At 37.1% G+C, this 16,651-nt stretch overlaps 1 protein-coding gene across 1 annotated transcript; it reads left to right on the forward strand.

Annotated features, from left to right (window-relative positions):
* Positions 1-5,356: 5,356 nt before the first annotated feature.
* eIF3b (eukaryotic translation initiation factor 3 subunit b) lies at positions 5,357-13,131 on the forward strand. Its single transcript, XM_074088499.1, has 7 exons — positions 5,357-5,545; positions 5,745-6,060; positions 6,511-6,697; positions 8,889-9,140; positions 11,195-11,395; positions 11,857-11,965; positions 12,742-13,131. The coding sequence occupies exons 1-7, from the start codon at positions 5,419-5,421 to the stop codon at positions 12,831-12,833; spliced, it is 1,284 nt and encodes a 427-aa protein (XP_073944600.1). The 5' UTR covers positions 5,357-5,418; the 3' UTR covers positions 12,834-13,131.
* The last annotated feature ends 3,520 nt before the right edge of the window (positions 13,132-16,651 follow it).

A 16,651-nucleotide genomic window follows, 5' to 3' on the forward strand; every position in this document is an offset into this window, starting at 1 on the left:
CCATTAATGGAACTTTCTGCGATGATGTCATTGCCCTTCCTTTTAATCTGGCGAGAAAAATAACGTGTGGTCTACGTTTTTTTGTGTATCCCTTTTTTTCACGTTCGTAATGTGTAATCTACGTGATTATTATAATACACAGCTTCTAGCGGTCACTGCACTAAGGGTAAGGCTAAGGTAAGGTATGTCCTTATTCTACTTTGTCAACTTTGAATTATTACTATAGGACAATATTGAATTTGCGTAAGGCAAATATATCTTTATTCAATTTAGGCAAAAAGCACTTCTAGCTCTAGTCCAAAAATCCAGCACCATTCACAATGAGGGTTTTCACAGAGGCGAAATATCGCTAGATGGCGTTAGTATCGTGAGGTCCGTTTGGCGTTTGAAGTTTGCTACGAATGAGGGCTATCGTTTTTTGTCTCACTAGATGGCGCACTGTAGCGTGAGGTTTTTAAGTATGGCTTTCAAAGTCTGTTATTACGGGCGTGAAAACAAAGTTTAGATTAAAATCATATTTAATACACCTTAAAACCGTGCCATAAAAATATCGAGCATGCCACAGTGTTGCATAGTCCCCGTTTTGTTCGGACAAAGGTTTCCGAAAGACAAAACTGTCTCAAAACACAGACATTCATTCGGAACGCATATTTGCTATAATTAATTTCAGATAGAATATTCTATTGTCGCTGTTAATAGCCCGTAGCTCTGCTACCGTGAAAATAAAAGTTTACAATGCTAGTTCGTTATCCCTCACTCTAGTGCCTATAATATTCAATAAATAATGATGCATCTGAAACGTCAAAGACTTACTACTAACGCACCATTTTCGCCTCTTAATATCTATGTCGCTGTTAGTCAGCTAATGTTATTTTACAACTATTCTTATTATATTTTAGTGCATAATAGTCTAAATATTGAAAATGATGCAAACTGAATTTTTTAAGACTTCTTCTGCACTAATGGTTAAAGCTATGCATTGTCAGTCAGTAATGTTATATCTGACACGTCCCAAGCCAAGGATCCATTCAGCTATTGAATTCATAATATCCGCTTAGGCAAGACGTAATCACACCTACACCTACCGTCCTCATATTGTGCACCATTGTTTGTCGATTATGGATTAATAATTAACTAATAATGTGCCTTGTCAGGCTGAAGAAAGCTATGATGCCATCTTATGCAAGAGTCTTTCGATCTATTATATTGAACACCATACTTACGTTTATTCGTTAGATTCAAGTTGATTCACTTCTTGAAAAGGAACCACGAATTCAGTTCTAAAGACGTCAGCCATAGCTCGAGCCGGACATAATAATGATGTTACGAGTGTAGTCTGTCTTAAAATTTATCCCGAATATTTCAACAGATGTTGAAAAAATACCGGTGAAACTAGAAAGACCTGTGCCGTAATAAAAACCTGAGACGCATGGCCTCATTGTACGCAGTAAGAAACTAGGACGCCATAAGATTGTTCCCTGCGACGATAAAACACCCGCTGCTAGTCATGCTGCAGGACTACTACGAAACTCGAAGTTCGTATTGTACCGTCACTCTCGCTCTCGTATTAAATAGTATAAGTGTCAGAAGGACCGCACCATACGAACTTCGAGTTTCGAGTTTTATAGTAGCACGTTAGTTTTGGTCGTGGACGAATAACGCATGTTCTTGTCTATTAACCGAGCGTGTGCATAAGACACTTACGGCTTACGGATTGCGGACAATCGGATTTATTTGTATATTACATGGGTTACGAAGAAGATTAGGTACCTGCAATTCATAGAACATAAGAAAACCGGCCAAGAGCGTGTCGGAGACTCCCAAAATAGGGTTCCGTAGGCATTACGAAAAAATTAAATAATATTTTTCAAAGGATTTTGTATTTTATACGGAATCTTCCAAGTTCAGGTTTATACTCTTAAACTGCTATTTACTCTTAAACAACTAATAATTATCAAGCAAATTTAGCCGTTATAGTTTTCCTAGAAAGTTTGGTATACTTACTACCATTCTGATTTTTTTCAAATTTTTCCACCCACCTGTTTAGATTTTAAGGGGGGGGGGGACGCTCGATTTTAATGAAAGTTTGCACTTTAAAGTTGAATATTTCGCAAACATATCACTGAATCGAAAAATCGTGTTAGAAAACCCCCAATGGTTTTAAAAGAGCCATCCAATGATACCCCGCACCATAGGGTTGAAGGAGAAAAAAAATCATGCTAAAATATATTTTTTTTGATTTTTTTATTGTACTATTTTGTGGGCATAGTTTACATATATATCCATGCAAAATTACAGCTTTCTAGCATTGATAGTCCCTGAGCAAAGCCGCGGACGGACAGACAGACAGACATAGCGAAACTGTAATGGTTCCTATTTTGCCATTTTGGCTCCGGAACCCTAAACACGTTCTTTTCTTTGGCATAGTTATCAATAATAATACATTTTTAATAGGTACAATCTATTTGCTAACTGTAGGTACATACTCTCATTGTTCTGTAGACTACCTATACATATTTATTTATTTATTTATTTTCGGAAAACCAACAGCTTTAATTTACAGAGTAAACTTATTTTATAGTATTAATAAAGCCAATTATAGGATCTCACAAGTAATATAAGTATACTAAATTTCAAATTAAGTGCTAGTTAAATTTGACCCACTTCTAGTGGCCGGTAAGTATACCTACTTACCTTGCAAGATTTGATTATCGTTAGACTAACTGAACACCGAAGAAGTGTGGACTGGCCAAGTTTTCAAAATGGACGCGCCACCTGACGGTAAAATTTTAAATATGGCGCCGCCGCTCCAAGGGCTCCGATGCTATGAATTTTTAAAGCTAATCCGGTTTTACTTGTTTTGTTTTGTAAGTCTATGGTAACTGTTACTTTTCCTTCGATGTGTAAAATCATTGACCAAAAATGTAAAATACTACGTATGTATATAGGCACTACGTACTTCCATATGTATGAAGTAGAAGTAGATACATATTTCCTCAATGATTACCCATAGCCGTAGTAGGTTATCCGTAAATTAAGGTATTATTAATTAATTAACACATGGTATCATTTGTGACTAGATTACGTGTACTATACTAGGTACCAATGAAATTAAGCACTAACTTTATATAAAACCACAATCATATCTACTAATGCAATAAAAGTAATGATAAACAAGGAAACGTACACATTTACTACGTAACACGTTATGAATTCTAAAACCTCAAAAGCAGTTAACTATTAATATTCAAGTCATTCCTAAATACTTGAATCGTTAAGTAGGCACATGTGCACGTGTGGCATTACTTCCGTAGCAATACTAATTTGACGTTTAAAAAATAAAAATATTTTCCAAGGAATAACTCCGCCACATTAATGGAAAACTGCGTCATCTACAATATACTAGATACTTGTAATTTGAGCCTTATTTGTACTTCAACAAGATATGATTCAGTAATATGTTGAGTTGCTACTACATGTTTTATGATACTGAGGTATGCAGTGTGCAGTGCAGCGTACGGCCTCAATTTTCGTGTGCAGTGACCCGTCCGCAATGGCCGCTCGCATCAACGACCTCAACGTCAGTGAAATGTGAGGCGGAAAATTAAATGTTGACCTAGCACGTGCCTAGCACAATTGTTACGAGAGGTGGGCCGATCGTGGTTTGAACCGAATACGAACTTCGGCCGAACATTCGGTAAAAATAATGAATTCGGACGAATTTCGGCCGAACTTCGGTTGAGTGACCTGTTGCCACTAGTAATTTTAAATACGAGCAGATAAGAAGATATTGTTAAATTTCATTGTTGAAAACACCCTTTAATAATTAAAAAGTAGGTACATGTTTCTCAATGTTTAGTTTGTTACAATTGTAAACAAAAAAAAGATTTTTTTAGTTAAATTTACGAATTGTAATCAATATGTTTATTAAAATAATAGGTAAGTACCAAGTTTATTTCATTTTTGTTGCATATTTTACTGATAAGACAGACATGTTTTCTATTAATTTTAGTCGAAATAGTACAAGTAGGTTCTTTTTTTCTAGTGCCGAATGTTCGGCATTAAACCGAATTTCAGCCGAATGCCGAAGTTCGGTTGAAGCTGCCGAAATTCGGTTAAACCGAAAGTAAAACGAAATTCGGCCTATTCCTAATCGTTACCACTGCTTGATCGGTATTTTGTTAATGGAAGGTTAAGTATTCACCGGTTTATGAATTTAATCCAGTCTTTCCCAAAGTGGGCGATAACGCCCCCTTGTGGGCGCTGGAGGTAAAATATCTGTGTCTCAAAGTGGGCGTTAGACGAAATAAGTTTGGGAACCTCTGATTTAATCAGAAATTTATTGACTTTAGAACACCACCTTTTTAGTTTTTACTATATTCTTCCGTTACCTACTTATTTTTCTTTAACCCGTCGCGTGACCAACGACTTTTTTGGGTAATTTTGGACTAGTACTTACTCTATGTTAAAGGGAGATCGAAACTAGTAACAAAAATTGACTAATCAAGAGTACTTTAAATACGCGCCACTGTGGCGCGCAGAGCGTTCGACGGGTTAACAACTTATTTTTATTTAAGTAATTTCCCATAAAAGGTACCTATATTAAAATTTATCGATTACGTATTTAAATAGATAAGTCCAAACTTAATATTTCATTACTAAAAAAGATTGATACAGCAAATACTACGGAAAATTTAATACTAAGATTTGTTTTTTATTTTCAAGGGAACTTTTTAACAATTTGAAGTTTACCGCCGTAAAGTTTTAAAATTAATACTTTTGTAGGCACAGCCCGCACAGCCACGCATCGACAGTCTGGACCATAGAGTAGGTATATAGTCGGGACAGGTCATGGACGGGTAGAGATATAATTATATGGAAACTAGATACAAACGATATAAATTGTACAAAAACGCAAAGTACCAACATAACCAAATGAAACCAATGAGCGATACAGCCGCCTGCCTATTATCGCTTAATATTTCTGGTGCACATTAAAGTCTTTGTATTGTGTTGTAAACCATTACGTTTTGAAAAGCGTTTCTTAAATAGTCGCGGCAACTGTACTGGAATTATTTGTTAGTGTGGTCAGGCGTTCTATCTTACCCACTCTAACTTAGCGCACTGATAGTTGGTGCGACAATAACAATATGAAGGACTCTTTATATATGGGAAATTATCTCGTATCTAAAATAGACAGTTTATACATTTATATTCAAAAATCGTCTGTGTGTTTTTTTTCGGCTCTGAATATCAAATTTGTATTTTTACTGAGGAATTTTTCACACTTTTATGTGCAGTTTTAAGAAAGGTAACGAAACGCAGTGAGAGAAAGGCAAGCGTTGCATGCTCTATCTATGGTGATTTTCGTTCATTACTAATGGCGTGTCTTCCGGTACCACACGTTATAACGTCAAAATGGCTAAGAAAAAAGGCGATGATAAAGTAAACCCAGCTCCTCAGAGTGATAATGAGGAGCAGAATTTTGACGAGGAGCCCAATTTTGAAGATCCGGAAGATTACGTGGACGATATCACCGATGAAGGTACGATTTCTCGACGTTTAGGTTGGGCCGGCCATATGCGTCACTCGCGCAATTTTTACCTATTTTCTCCCTAATTATACGATTTAAAGTGAAATTTCGAGTCTAAAGGTTCATTTGGAGTTGTGTAATGTTATTTTGTGTGCAAATTATGTTGTTATGTTATTTTGTCATGTAACATAACCTAACATTGACGTTGCAGAATTGCTAGCGGATTTGCTCGAGCAGAAGCCTGAAGAGTCTGATGGTTACGAAAATGTGGTTGTGGTTGATGGGTGCCCGCAGGTCGGGCCCGAGCGCCTGGAGAAACTCCAGAGCGTCATTGCCAAGATCTTTGGCAAGTTCGGAAAGATCGTCAATGAGTATTATCCCACTTCCGAAAACGGAAACACCACGGGTTATATCTTCTTGGAGTATAACAACCCTCAGAACGCCGCGGAAGCCGTGAAAGCCACGAACAATTGTAAATTAGATAAGCAGCATACATTCTTGGTGAATCTGTTCACTGATTTCAAGAAGTAAGTACTAATGTTGCATACTAGTATCAGAATTGTGAAGTAAAACATCAAATTAAAGGCTAACATATACCTAAAACTTTTGCATCAACTAAATGAAATTGTTTGCTTGATGCAAAAGTTGTATAGTTAGTGAGAAGTGTTTCCATGTCAAATTTTATGCCATTGGCATAAGATTGATTTTGACTTGGCCTGTATAAAAACTTTTTCACTACATCCACATGTATGTATGCACTAGCTAGCCCTAACTGTTATGTTGAACATATTTAAATTAATCATTTCAACTGTTCTGTACAGTGAATTTATGCTATTAGTGAGTTTATACTCTTTGTGCCATGTTATGTTTTAATTTTAAATATTACAAATAGTTAAAAATGATAAAAATATAACACACACACACACAGATACATAATTTTTGTCTTAAGATGCTCAAACTGGATATTCTCCTTTCAGGTATGCTGATATCCCTAAGGAATGGGAGCCCCCAGCGCCGCTGCCTTTCAAGGTGCAGTCGGATCTGCAGTGGTACCTTATGGATCCTGATGCTTACGACCAGTTCTTGGTTGGCATCGGAACAGGTGTGGCGCTGCAAGTGTGGCAGAATGCTCTGCCTGAGCCTTTGTTGCTGCAGGAGAGACCGGTTAGAATATATTTTTTAATTTGCATCTTTCCTTACTAATTTTCTTGGTTTGTATAACAAACTTCCATCACTATGCAGTTGTTTTGATCATGACTTCCTCTTGTCAATTTTCTTACACTTAAGTTTTTTTTTACTAGGGGCTGTTTCACCATCCATTGACTAGTGTTAACTGACGGTTAAATGTGGTGCCGTCTCCGTCTATTCGAAAAAAAAAAAAAAGAAACGGCATAACATTTAACTGTCATTTAACACTAATCAATGGATCGTGAAACAGCCCCTTAGTCAAATCTGTGCCCCTGTTTCATTTCTAGAGGACATTCAGCTCTCTTTCACTCCTGTGGCTACTGTAGCCTGTCTTTGTCTAAAATTTTCATATTTGCTCAGGGACCTAAACTGAACCTTGACCAGATAATACCAGTTTTACCCATTCAAAAGGCATCTTATTGCTAGTCAGACACAGTTGCACATTTTTAGGGTTCCGGAGCCAAAATGGCAAAAACGGAACCCTTATAGTTTCACCATGTCTGTCTGTCTGTCCGTCTGTCCGTCAATTTTTAAATGGTCCATTGGTCTATACTATAGAAAACTGCAGGTTAGGTTTGTTTTATAACAATTCTGAATTGACAAAAAAAATACATTATGGCAAACATTACATTCTAGCATTCAACAATTATGTAAGCCAATATGGACCCAAATAAATAACTTAATTGTTTAGTTAATTTCTATTTGAAATGTAAGCTTCATTAACTTTTTAATGATTCTGCTAATGTAGGTTGTTGAAAACTGGTTGATTAATTACTTATTTAAATGTGTCAGCAATTAGGTATGTTGGTCTAAGCAAAGTCGAAATCCAGTGGAACATATACATTTCTGGTGTATTTGATTTTATTTTTCACCACTTTTTTAATTAATATTCCATTGACCAGCAATGAGGGCTATCGCGAATGTATTCGCCGCTAGAGGCGCTAGTGTAGCGTGAGGTCTCCGAAATGTCAAATCTCATAGTTTTTGGGTGAGCTACGTGGGTTTATTTATAATTAGAATAATTTTGTGAATATTTTGCAATATTTGAAATTAATTATGGCAAATATGCGTTCCGGGGCAATGAATGTCTGTGTTTTGAGACAGTTTTGTCTTTCGGAAACCTTTGTCCTCCCTTTTTTCCGAACAAAACAGGGACTATGCACCACTGTGGCATGCTCGATATTTATATGGTACGGTTTTAAGGTGTATTAAATATGATTTTAATCTAATCTTTGTTTTCACGCCCGTAATAACAGACTTTCAAAACCATACTTAAAAACCTTACGCAACAGTGCGCCATCTAGTGAGACAAAAAACGATAGCCCTCATTGATCTCTACCTTCCCTGATGTTATGTGCAGATAAAGACAAGCTCACTGGTTCAGTAACAGCCTATTCACTCTGGCCTTAAATAGCCTTAATTTTTATTAAGATAACCTAAACTCCATTTCAATAGAATTTTACAATCCTGTAGAGACTTGTACCTGTGGCTTCCAGCCAACTAATATGAACACAGGGTTGCCTAGGTCACTATTATTCTGTTTTGATTCCTTTTAGAATATAATCACATCAACAAGACAAGTGTGCTCACATAAGGGTGTCATAAATGTCGAGAAAATTTACAGATTCTATTGAGATTGATAAATGGTGTTTATGTAATTGAATGTTAATCTGTTAGTCTGATAAACTGAGATAAAAATTTTGATTTTATAAAACAGTGTATTAACACAGTTTTACATAATCAATGTGTTTTGAGTGATATCTAACTAGCTAATCCTGTTAAATTTAAATTGCTCATAATAATATGTGTAACACAATCACTTCAGTCCTGCATCCATTATGTTTTCATTAATTATAAAGCCACCTGCTCTAGCTTCACAAGGGTATAACTATTACGAAATTCAGATTAAATCTACCCAGCAATCAGCTCACATTTTAGATATTGATTTTCAAATCTGACACTAACTCATGCAGATAATTTTTCAAACATAATCTATCATGAACCTCTTGACAATTATAAAAACCCAAGAGAATTTACCGAATAGGTGAAGCCTTTTTGAAGTGATACATGAATGTACATTTCTCCAATTATTTTTTATTTACCTAGATAAGATAACTTACTATGCACTAACAGAGAAACCTATAACATCTCAACTTTATGTTCCCAGAACTGGACGGAAACCTATGCAGTCTGGTCTCCCCTGGGAACATACCTGGCTACGTTCCACTGGAGAGGTGTGGCCCTCTGGGCCGGGCCCAAGTTCTCCCAGTTCCAGAAGTTCTTCCATCCTGAGGCCAGGTTCATCTCATTCTCTCCGTGTGAGAATTACCTCGTGACATTCTCACCTAGCGGTGACAGGGGAGAGGATAAGAAACTTATCATATGGGATATTAGGTATGCGCTGTTATTTATTAATATTGTTTAAATTATCAGGCAGGCAGTTGCTGTTCCTTGGTCAAGTATTCTTTGTTAATTTGGAAATCTCTGTGATCTTTTGATTAGCTTTGTGTTCTTGACTGATTGCTAAATAAACTACAATATTGAGAACCAAATATGCTAGGCTAGGTTGTGTACCTAATTCTAAATTTATCATACTTTTAAAATGATTAAGTACTTGTAATTGGTTTTGAAATTTTAATTGGATCAAAATTGAATCATCAAGTTATGTTTTTTAATCAATAAATTGAAAGAATGTGTACCTCAAATTTATGCAAGAAATCCTATTGCATACTAATATTATAATTGCGAAGTAATTCTGTTTGTCAAGATTCTTCTATCTGTCTGTCTGTCTGCTGTCTGATTACGCTTTCAGCCAAACCGCTGAACCGATTTTGATGAAAGGTACCAGAGACTGGAATAGACCTTGGGAAAGAAAATAGGCATATTTTTAACTCGAAATAGCACTTTAAAGGGTTAAAATAGGGGATGAAAGTTTATATGGTGAAAGTTCGTCGCTGTCGAAAATAAAACCATGAAACTTGGCATTTTACAACTTAATAAAAAATAAGTCGGTTTTGTAAGAGCTTTTTTGAAAATTCGACCTGTCACCATGAAATAGGGCATGTAAATTCATATGGAAGGTCGTCATTATCGAAGACAAATCGATGAGTCTTTATTAAACTTGCCATTTCGGCGTTGATTAAGAGATAAATAAACATTTGTTCGCGCGTTTTTTTAAATTCTTTCTGTTGGGGATGAAATAGGGGATGAAAGTTTATTATAAAGATCGGCATTGTCGAAGATAAATCGATGGTTCTTTGTGAATTTGGCATATTGGACACGAGATAAGAGATAATAGATATTTGTTCGCGAATTTTATTAAATTCTTCCTGTTTGGGATGAAATAGGTGTGAAAGTTTATATGGTCGTCATTGTCGAATTAAATCGATTGAATACTTCAGGAAACTTTGCATTTGGGCACTTATAAAAAATAAAATAGATATTGTTCAGCGTTTTTGAAAATTTTTACCTGCGAGGGGATGAAATAGGACATAAAATTTATATGAACTCGTCATTATCACAGTATAATCGAAGAATCTTTGCTGTTTAGGTATTCGATAAGAACTAAAAAAAACTGGTTAAATTCGACGTCAGAGTCGCGCATCAAGGTTCAACGTAGGTATTTATGAATGAATATCCAGTGTTAGGAAAAAAAATTTGCTAATAGAGCTACCTTTATACAAGAATTCCAAGTTTCTAGGACAGCCGTGAAGTACCCTAAACCTTTTTCTGTTAGGCGATTTGTATGGAAACACTTTTTAATGATGTAGCTTTTGATTGCGTTAACTTAGAAGTTCATTTTTTACACCTTACATGCTATTGACCTGAGTTTAGATTTTAATTTCAACTCGATACATACTCCGTGAATTTACGGGATAAAGGGTCTAAGGGTTCCATTTTTTTCCGTTTTGAGGTACGGAACCCTAAAAAATTTGTTCCGGCTCTTTTCACATTCGTCATTTTCAGACTTGAAAATATGGGGATGAAAGTTCTTAAGGAATTCCAAACAAATTTACTATAAGTAACTTATCGGAAAAATGTGGTAGCTTCTTAGTAAGTATGACGTTTTTATTATAAAGCTGACCCTGCCTAACTTCATAACGACGTAAGATGTCAAGAGCTTACTTTGAAGAACTTAGTCCTTTTGTCCTTTGCATTAGAATACACGTCGTATTGCAAATTTGACTACCTAAAAATATTTATGTTTAGAACATGGAAGTACTAAAAATCTCTCTTTTATTGATAAAGCAATGTATTATCTTCGTTGTTTTTCAAGATATTAAAAAAAATACAACAAATCAAATTTTGACAAACTTGAGTTGTGTTTTTTTTTAATATCTTGAAAAACAAAACGAAGATATGAACTTTTTTAATAATAAATTAAATTACTGAGTGGCAAAAAAATCTGGCCCTCAAATTTATGCAGAATAGGTTATTATGGTATGCAAAGTGGGCCGCTGAGTATATATTTAGACAGATAAAAAGTTACTGCATTATTCTGTATTATGTTATCTTTCTAGGGTGATGAAGGAAGGTTTCGCCCAGTTCCACTGGCGCCCGCGGCCTCCGACGCTGCTCTCCGACAAGCAACAAAAGGACATCAAAAAGAACCTTAAGAAGTACTACTCGCAGTTCGAGTCTAAGGATCGCATGCGCAGCAACAAGGCTAGCAAGGTCGGTAACAGATTATTTTGCAAAAGTGAATTCTACCTTTGGAATTGTTCATAGTAATTTAAAATATTGCCTATTGCTTACCTTAGAAAATCTCTATGTATATACTTGTGTTTTCTGTACTGTTTACTGTATTGGTGTGCAATAAAGAGTTATTGTATTGTATTGTAAGTAAGCACCAAAGGTGAGGGCTAGGGTGGTTCTTTGCTTATTTTTGTTGCATATTAGATCAGGGATTATAGGGGATCTGATTGATCTGGTTGTTCTGAATGGTTTGTTTTGCTCTCAAGTTTAAAATACTCAACCGATCGTAATGAAATTATGTATGGAGCTAGTTTGAGACCCCGAGAAAGACACAGGATAGTTATTATCCCGGAAAAATTGTATAACACTTCTAGATCTTGTAGTGGTTATTGTTATCTTTTTAATTATTACAAGTACTGTATGAGTGTTTGTTTGATCAGGAACTGGTGGCGAAACGCACGGAGCAGATGAAGAAGCACGTGGAGTACCGCGAGGCGAAGACGCAGGAGTGGAACGAGCAGAAGCCGCGCCGACTGGCGCTTAGAGATTGTGAGTATACCCATCCCCCACAGCGGACAACCAGGCAGTACTACGAAAATTCATCATTATTGGCATATCTTAGTCCACTGATGGATATATACTTCGTTTTTTTTAGCATCAGAAAAAGAGTAAACAATCTGATGAGTCTTATTATTGAAAAACGTTTTTAAAAAAGTAGTAACTATTACTTATGATACCAAAAGCATGTATGATCAAATTTAGTGTCCTTGCTAATTGTGTTTTTCAATAAAAAGACTACTTATTACTAAAAGTATTTTTTGTGCTTTAATAATATTCGTTTGTTTGAATGTGTTATTATAATCGTCACGTGTTCTGAGGATTAAAGAAGTTTCTAGGTTTTTTGCGCTGCGCTTGTATGGGGAAATTTGATAGGAAATCTCTGTGGAAGGGGTCGACACGTGACGGGTTAACCCTATTTTGGATCTTAATAGTTTTCATTATAATATTATTGGATATAAATTGGTTCTATTTCTAATAAAAAAAGAGTTGAACGAAGAACAGTTTATTCTCTAATTACAAAATTTAGGCAAATTAGCATTGAAAGAACTTAAAATTGAACACGGTACACGATAATTAAATTTAAGAACAAAATAGACTAGTTGGCGTCTCAAACGGAAAGAGGTTCTGCTTGACAAGTGATCGCTGGCGTAAGAGAGCGATTCTGAGCGTGCGGCTGGTCTTAAAGACAGCCCCCACTAAGCGTCCTCCCCTCCTTCGGTAGCTGATGCCCTTACCGCTAACATATATATTTTTCTGTTTCTCAGACGTGGACACGGATGGTCTCGACACCGACCAAAATACAGTTGAAGAAGTTATTGAATTCTTTGTGAAAGAGGAACAAACCACCATCGAGTAGTCGCCATTCCGCTTCAACGTCGGAGGTCGGCTGCCCTCGGATAACCGACCTCGAAAACCGGAAATATCCGGTTCAGATCGTTCACAAAACCAGTTTCAACAAGTTTTTGTACAACCATACTGTCACAATCATCATGTCACCCGGCGTATTCCAATTTAATTATACAATAGGCAATGTTTATAGAAATCATATTAAATTGATATGTTTCAAATGGATAATGGACTTTTAATACCTGTTTTTTTTATTGTTTATTTTTGTCCCACGATTGTATGGTATGAAATAAACTGTTGAAATTGAATGGGGAATTTGAATATCACCTTGCTTCTGATTGGGTCTAAATTTTATTGATTGCATGGTCCAAGCTTATGAATTACTTGTGACGAGAGTAATTGCTTTTTGATCTAACAGCGTTTTAATAACGTTAGCATGTGTACGGCCTGAATAAAATGTAACGTTACAGTACGATTACTTGGGAGTTAACACTTGACATCTGGGCGTGCCTTCAGTCAATTTTCAACTTTGACGTCACACAAATAAAATATTTTTTAGTATGCCGCTACCCACGTTTACAGATTATGTAAAAACTATTTTATTTGTATGACGTCAAAGTTGAAAATTGAATGAAGGCACGCCCATCTGTCAAGTGTTAACTCCAAGTAATCGTACTGTAAGCGCTTGTCATCTGAACGTACCCTAATTTGCAAAACCACTAGCACCAATGTCTGACACAAAGCGCGCATAACAAATAACTGATAACTATGCTGATACGCTATTTTCCAGGGTCGGTAGGACTTGTCAGATATTTTTGCACGCTCCGCTGTGGCAGATATGCCACGAGAGTTCAAGTGAATGATTAGACACAGCTGCAAAAATAACTGATTGCACAAAAGGAGAAGGAATGAAATGAATGAGTAAATGTCAAAATACACAAGTTGTAGCTGTGTGTAATCATTCACTTCAACTATCGTGGCCTACTGGTGGCACTACCTATACAGTCACCTGCATTAAATCTGCCACCAGGGTATTGAACTTGTGTCCATCGTCTATCATGTCTTATCGGTCTATTTGACTATCTGTTACCTTTTTACGCTTAAGCTGCTGAATCGATTCAGATTGCCTAAATTTGGTGTGGGCAAAGTTTAAGGGAGGAGAAAAGTCCGTGAGTGGCGACAACGAACCGAAAGACGAAGCTGTGAGGCCCAGGCCAGACGGAGCGTTTTGCGCGCGAGGGCACTCGCGCGTTCCCGAGGTACTAGAGCTACATACACCCCGTCTAGATGCTTGCACTTCCATAGCGGTGGATGCAAGTGGCGTTCCATAGCGGTGGATGCAAGTGGCGAGTTGTCGTTCATTGTGGCGTTCTAAGGGAAGGCCTTTGTTTAGTAGTATACGTCTTCCGGCTGATGATGATGGTGATGAGTTTGACACAGTAGGAAGGACCTATAGGGTAGTTTTATCCCGTAAAATTGTATAGTTCACGCGAGATGCTGATAGCGAATTTTTCGCAGACGGAGTCGCGGGCAAGTGCTGCTACAGATAGACATCCAACTAATATTATAAATGCGAAAGTGTGTGTGTTTGTATGTTTGTCCGTCTTTCACGTCGAAACGGAGCGACGGATCGACGTTATTTTTGGCATATAGATAGTTTATGGGCCAGAGAGTGACAGGCTACATTTTATCTCGGAAAAATGCACAGTTCCCGTTGGAACAGCGCGATAACCGAATTCCATGCGGGCGAAGCCGTGGGCAAAAGCTAGTAATAATATATTTCAAATTCAAATTGATCAGGTAGTTTACAAAAAATACAGTTTACTAACTTCGAATAGGTAGGTAGTTTTTTACGTTGCGGGTCTGTTGCAAAGAAGTGATAGAATATTAATTATGACGGACGGCTCGTTACTCGGACCAAGAATCACCCCGAAGCTCGTTACGTTTCCTTCAGCAATTGTACGAGAGTGAGCCCCGTGTATTTCCATTTCACTCTAACTTGGAACTGCGTTTCCGTTGGCGATGATACTGGCCAACTTGAAGGTGCCTTGTAGACCTTGCAGTTACAAGCAGAAGCTGTCAGGTACTGACCTAATCTCATTAGAGATTACCTATTGGTCAGGCAAGCACAAAATTTGGCCCACTCTACATACAAAATTACCTACCTACTAGGTCCTGTAGGTCCATAGTAGGTATAGGTACGATTTCGATCGATCGCGTCCACGGTTGGACTTTTCTTTTACAAAAAATAACGTTAATGGAACAATTAACGTACTAACGTAATTCAATTTTCGTTTCGCGTAGGTCGAGCAGAGTGGAGTGAAATAAATAATGGAATCAACGCTGAAGTCCTAAAGGGTTCAAGTCTAAAATAAATGAAAAACCGTTAACTTTCCAAGTGAAAAAGCAGTTAAGTTTAAAATAGGCATGCAGAAAATTCACCTTTACTCGTATAATGTAGGTATTCCTCTTGAACACTATTAATAGTAGTAGGTAATCTTGCATTGTTTCTATATAAATAAATAAATATCACGGGACAATTCACACCAATTGACCTAGTCCCAAAGTAAGCTCAGCAAAGCTTGTGTTATGGGTACTAAGCACTGATGTATTAAACTGGTACTAATCAACGGATAAATATAATTATATAGATAGATACATACTTAATACATATTAAACACCCAAGACCCGAGAACAAACATACGTATTTTTCATACAAATAAATATCTGCCCCGACACGGGAATCGAACCCGGGACTTCAAGCTTCGTAGTTAGGTTCTCTAACCACTAGGCTATGTCGTCTAAATAAATGCAAATTTTTATTTACTCGCAAACGAATCTTAAACGAACACAAGTTAAAATGGCTTAATAGCTCAGTTAGACCTGTCTAGGTTCTGGCGGAAAATTAGCGCTGCTGGCGTTTAACGCCTCAGCATAATGCTGAGTCAGCGAATGTTTCGCTTTTTTCACGAGTGTTTTCATGTATTTTTTTGGGTTATTTGTGTGTAATTGTGTAAATTTTATTGTATTTGTGTGTCTTCCGTATTAGTGAATAAATGTATTCTTTCTTTCTAGTGTAGCGTTTTCAACAAACATTCATGCTGATGCAGGTGGTAGGACCTTGTGCAAGGTCCGCCCGGATTGCTACCACCATCTTGCTCGCTAATCCTGCCGTGAAGCAGCAGTGCTTGCACTGCTGTGTTTCGGCATGGAGTGTAAGACAGCCGGTGAAATTACTCGCACTTGAGGTATCCCATCTTAGGTCTCTAGGTTGGCAACGCATCTACAATACCCCTGGTGTTGCAGATGTTTAAAGGCGGTGGTGATCTCTTACTATTAGGACACCCACATGCTCGTTTGCCATCCAGTCGAATAAAAAAAAACATTCGTTTACTATTCGAAGACCACATGTACGTACGAGTGGGTAAATCGAGCGTTCGATCGTCGATACAATTAGTAGTGAGGCCCGGTTAATTACCGGACTATAGGATTGGATTTCGGGTCATTCCTCATATTATTATCTGAAAATGTTCTACTGTCAAGTAGAACTACTTATTTATTTACGTTAATTTGAGTGCTTGAAACCATCAGCCATAATCATTGTTATCATTCGATGTGCACAATGGCGTAGCTGGGTAACTCAGAGGCCGTATTGTCTAACGCGCTAACGTTCGCAATCGCATTCACCATCTCTTTCTACCCTCGTCTGATATCGTATGAAAGAAAGAAGTGGTGAAAACGATTGTGATTCCAAGTGTAGATATTAAGCAATACGGCCCCAGGCCGCCCGGATTGCTACCACCATCTTGCTCGCTAATCCTGCCGTGA

This window comes from Choristoneura fumiferana, chromosome 6 (genome assembly GCF_025370935.1).
Source record: "Choristoneura fumiferana chromosome 6, NRCan_CFum_1, whole genome shotgun sequence".
In the NCBI taxonomy this organism is placed as follows: Eukaryota; Metazoa; Arthropoda; class Insecta; order Lepidoptera; family Tortricidae; genus Choristoneura; species Choristoneura fumiferana.

Excerpts from the sequence above, each read along its gene's own strand:
- eIF3b (XM_074088499.1), top strand. The coding sequence starts at position 5,419 with ATGGCTAAGAAAAAAGGCGATGATAAAGTAAACCCAGCTCCTCAGAGT. Across the intron at positions 5,546-5,744 it reads GGACGATATCACCGATGAAG|AATTGCTAGCGGATTTGCTC; the intron begins GTACGATTTCTC and ends TTGACGTTGCAG. Across the intron at positions 9,141-11,194 it reads CGCTGTTATTTATTAATATT|ACAGATAAAAAGTTACTGCA; the intron begins GTTTAAATTATC and ends GTATATATTTAG.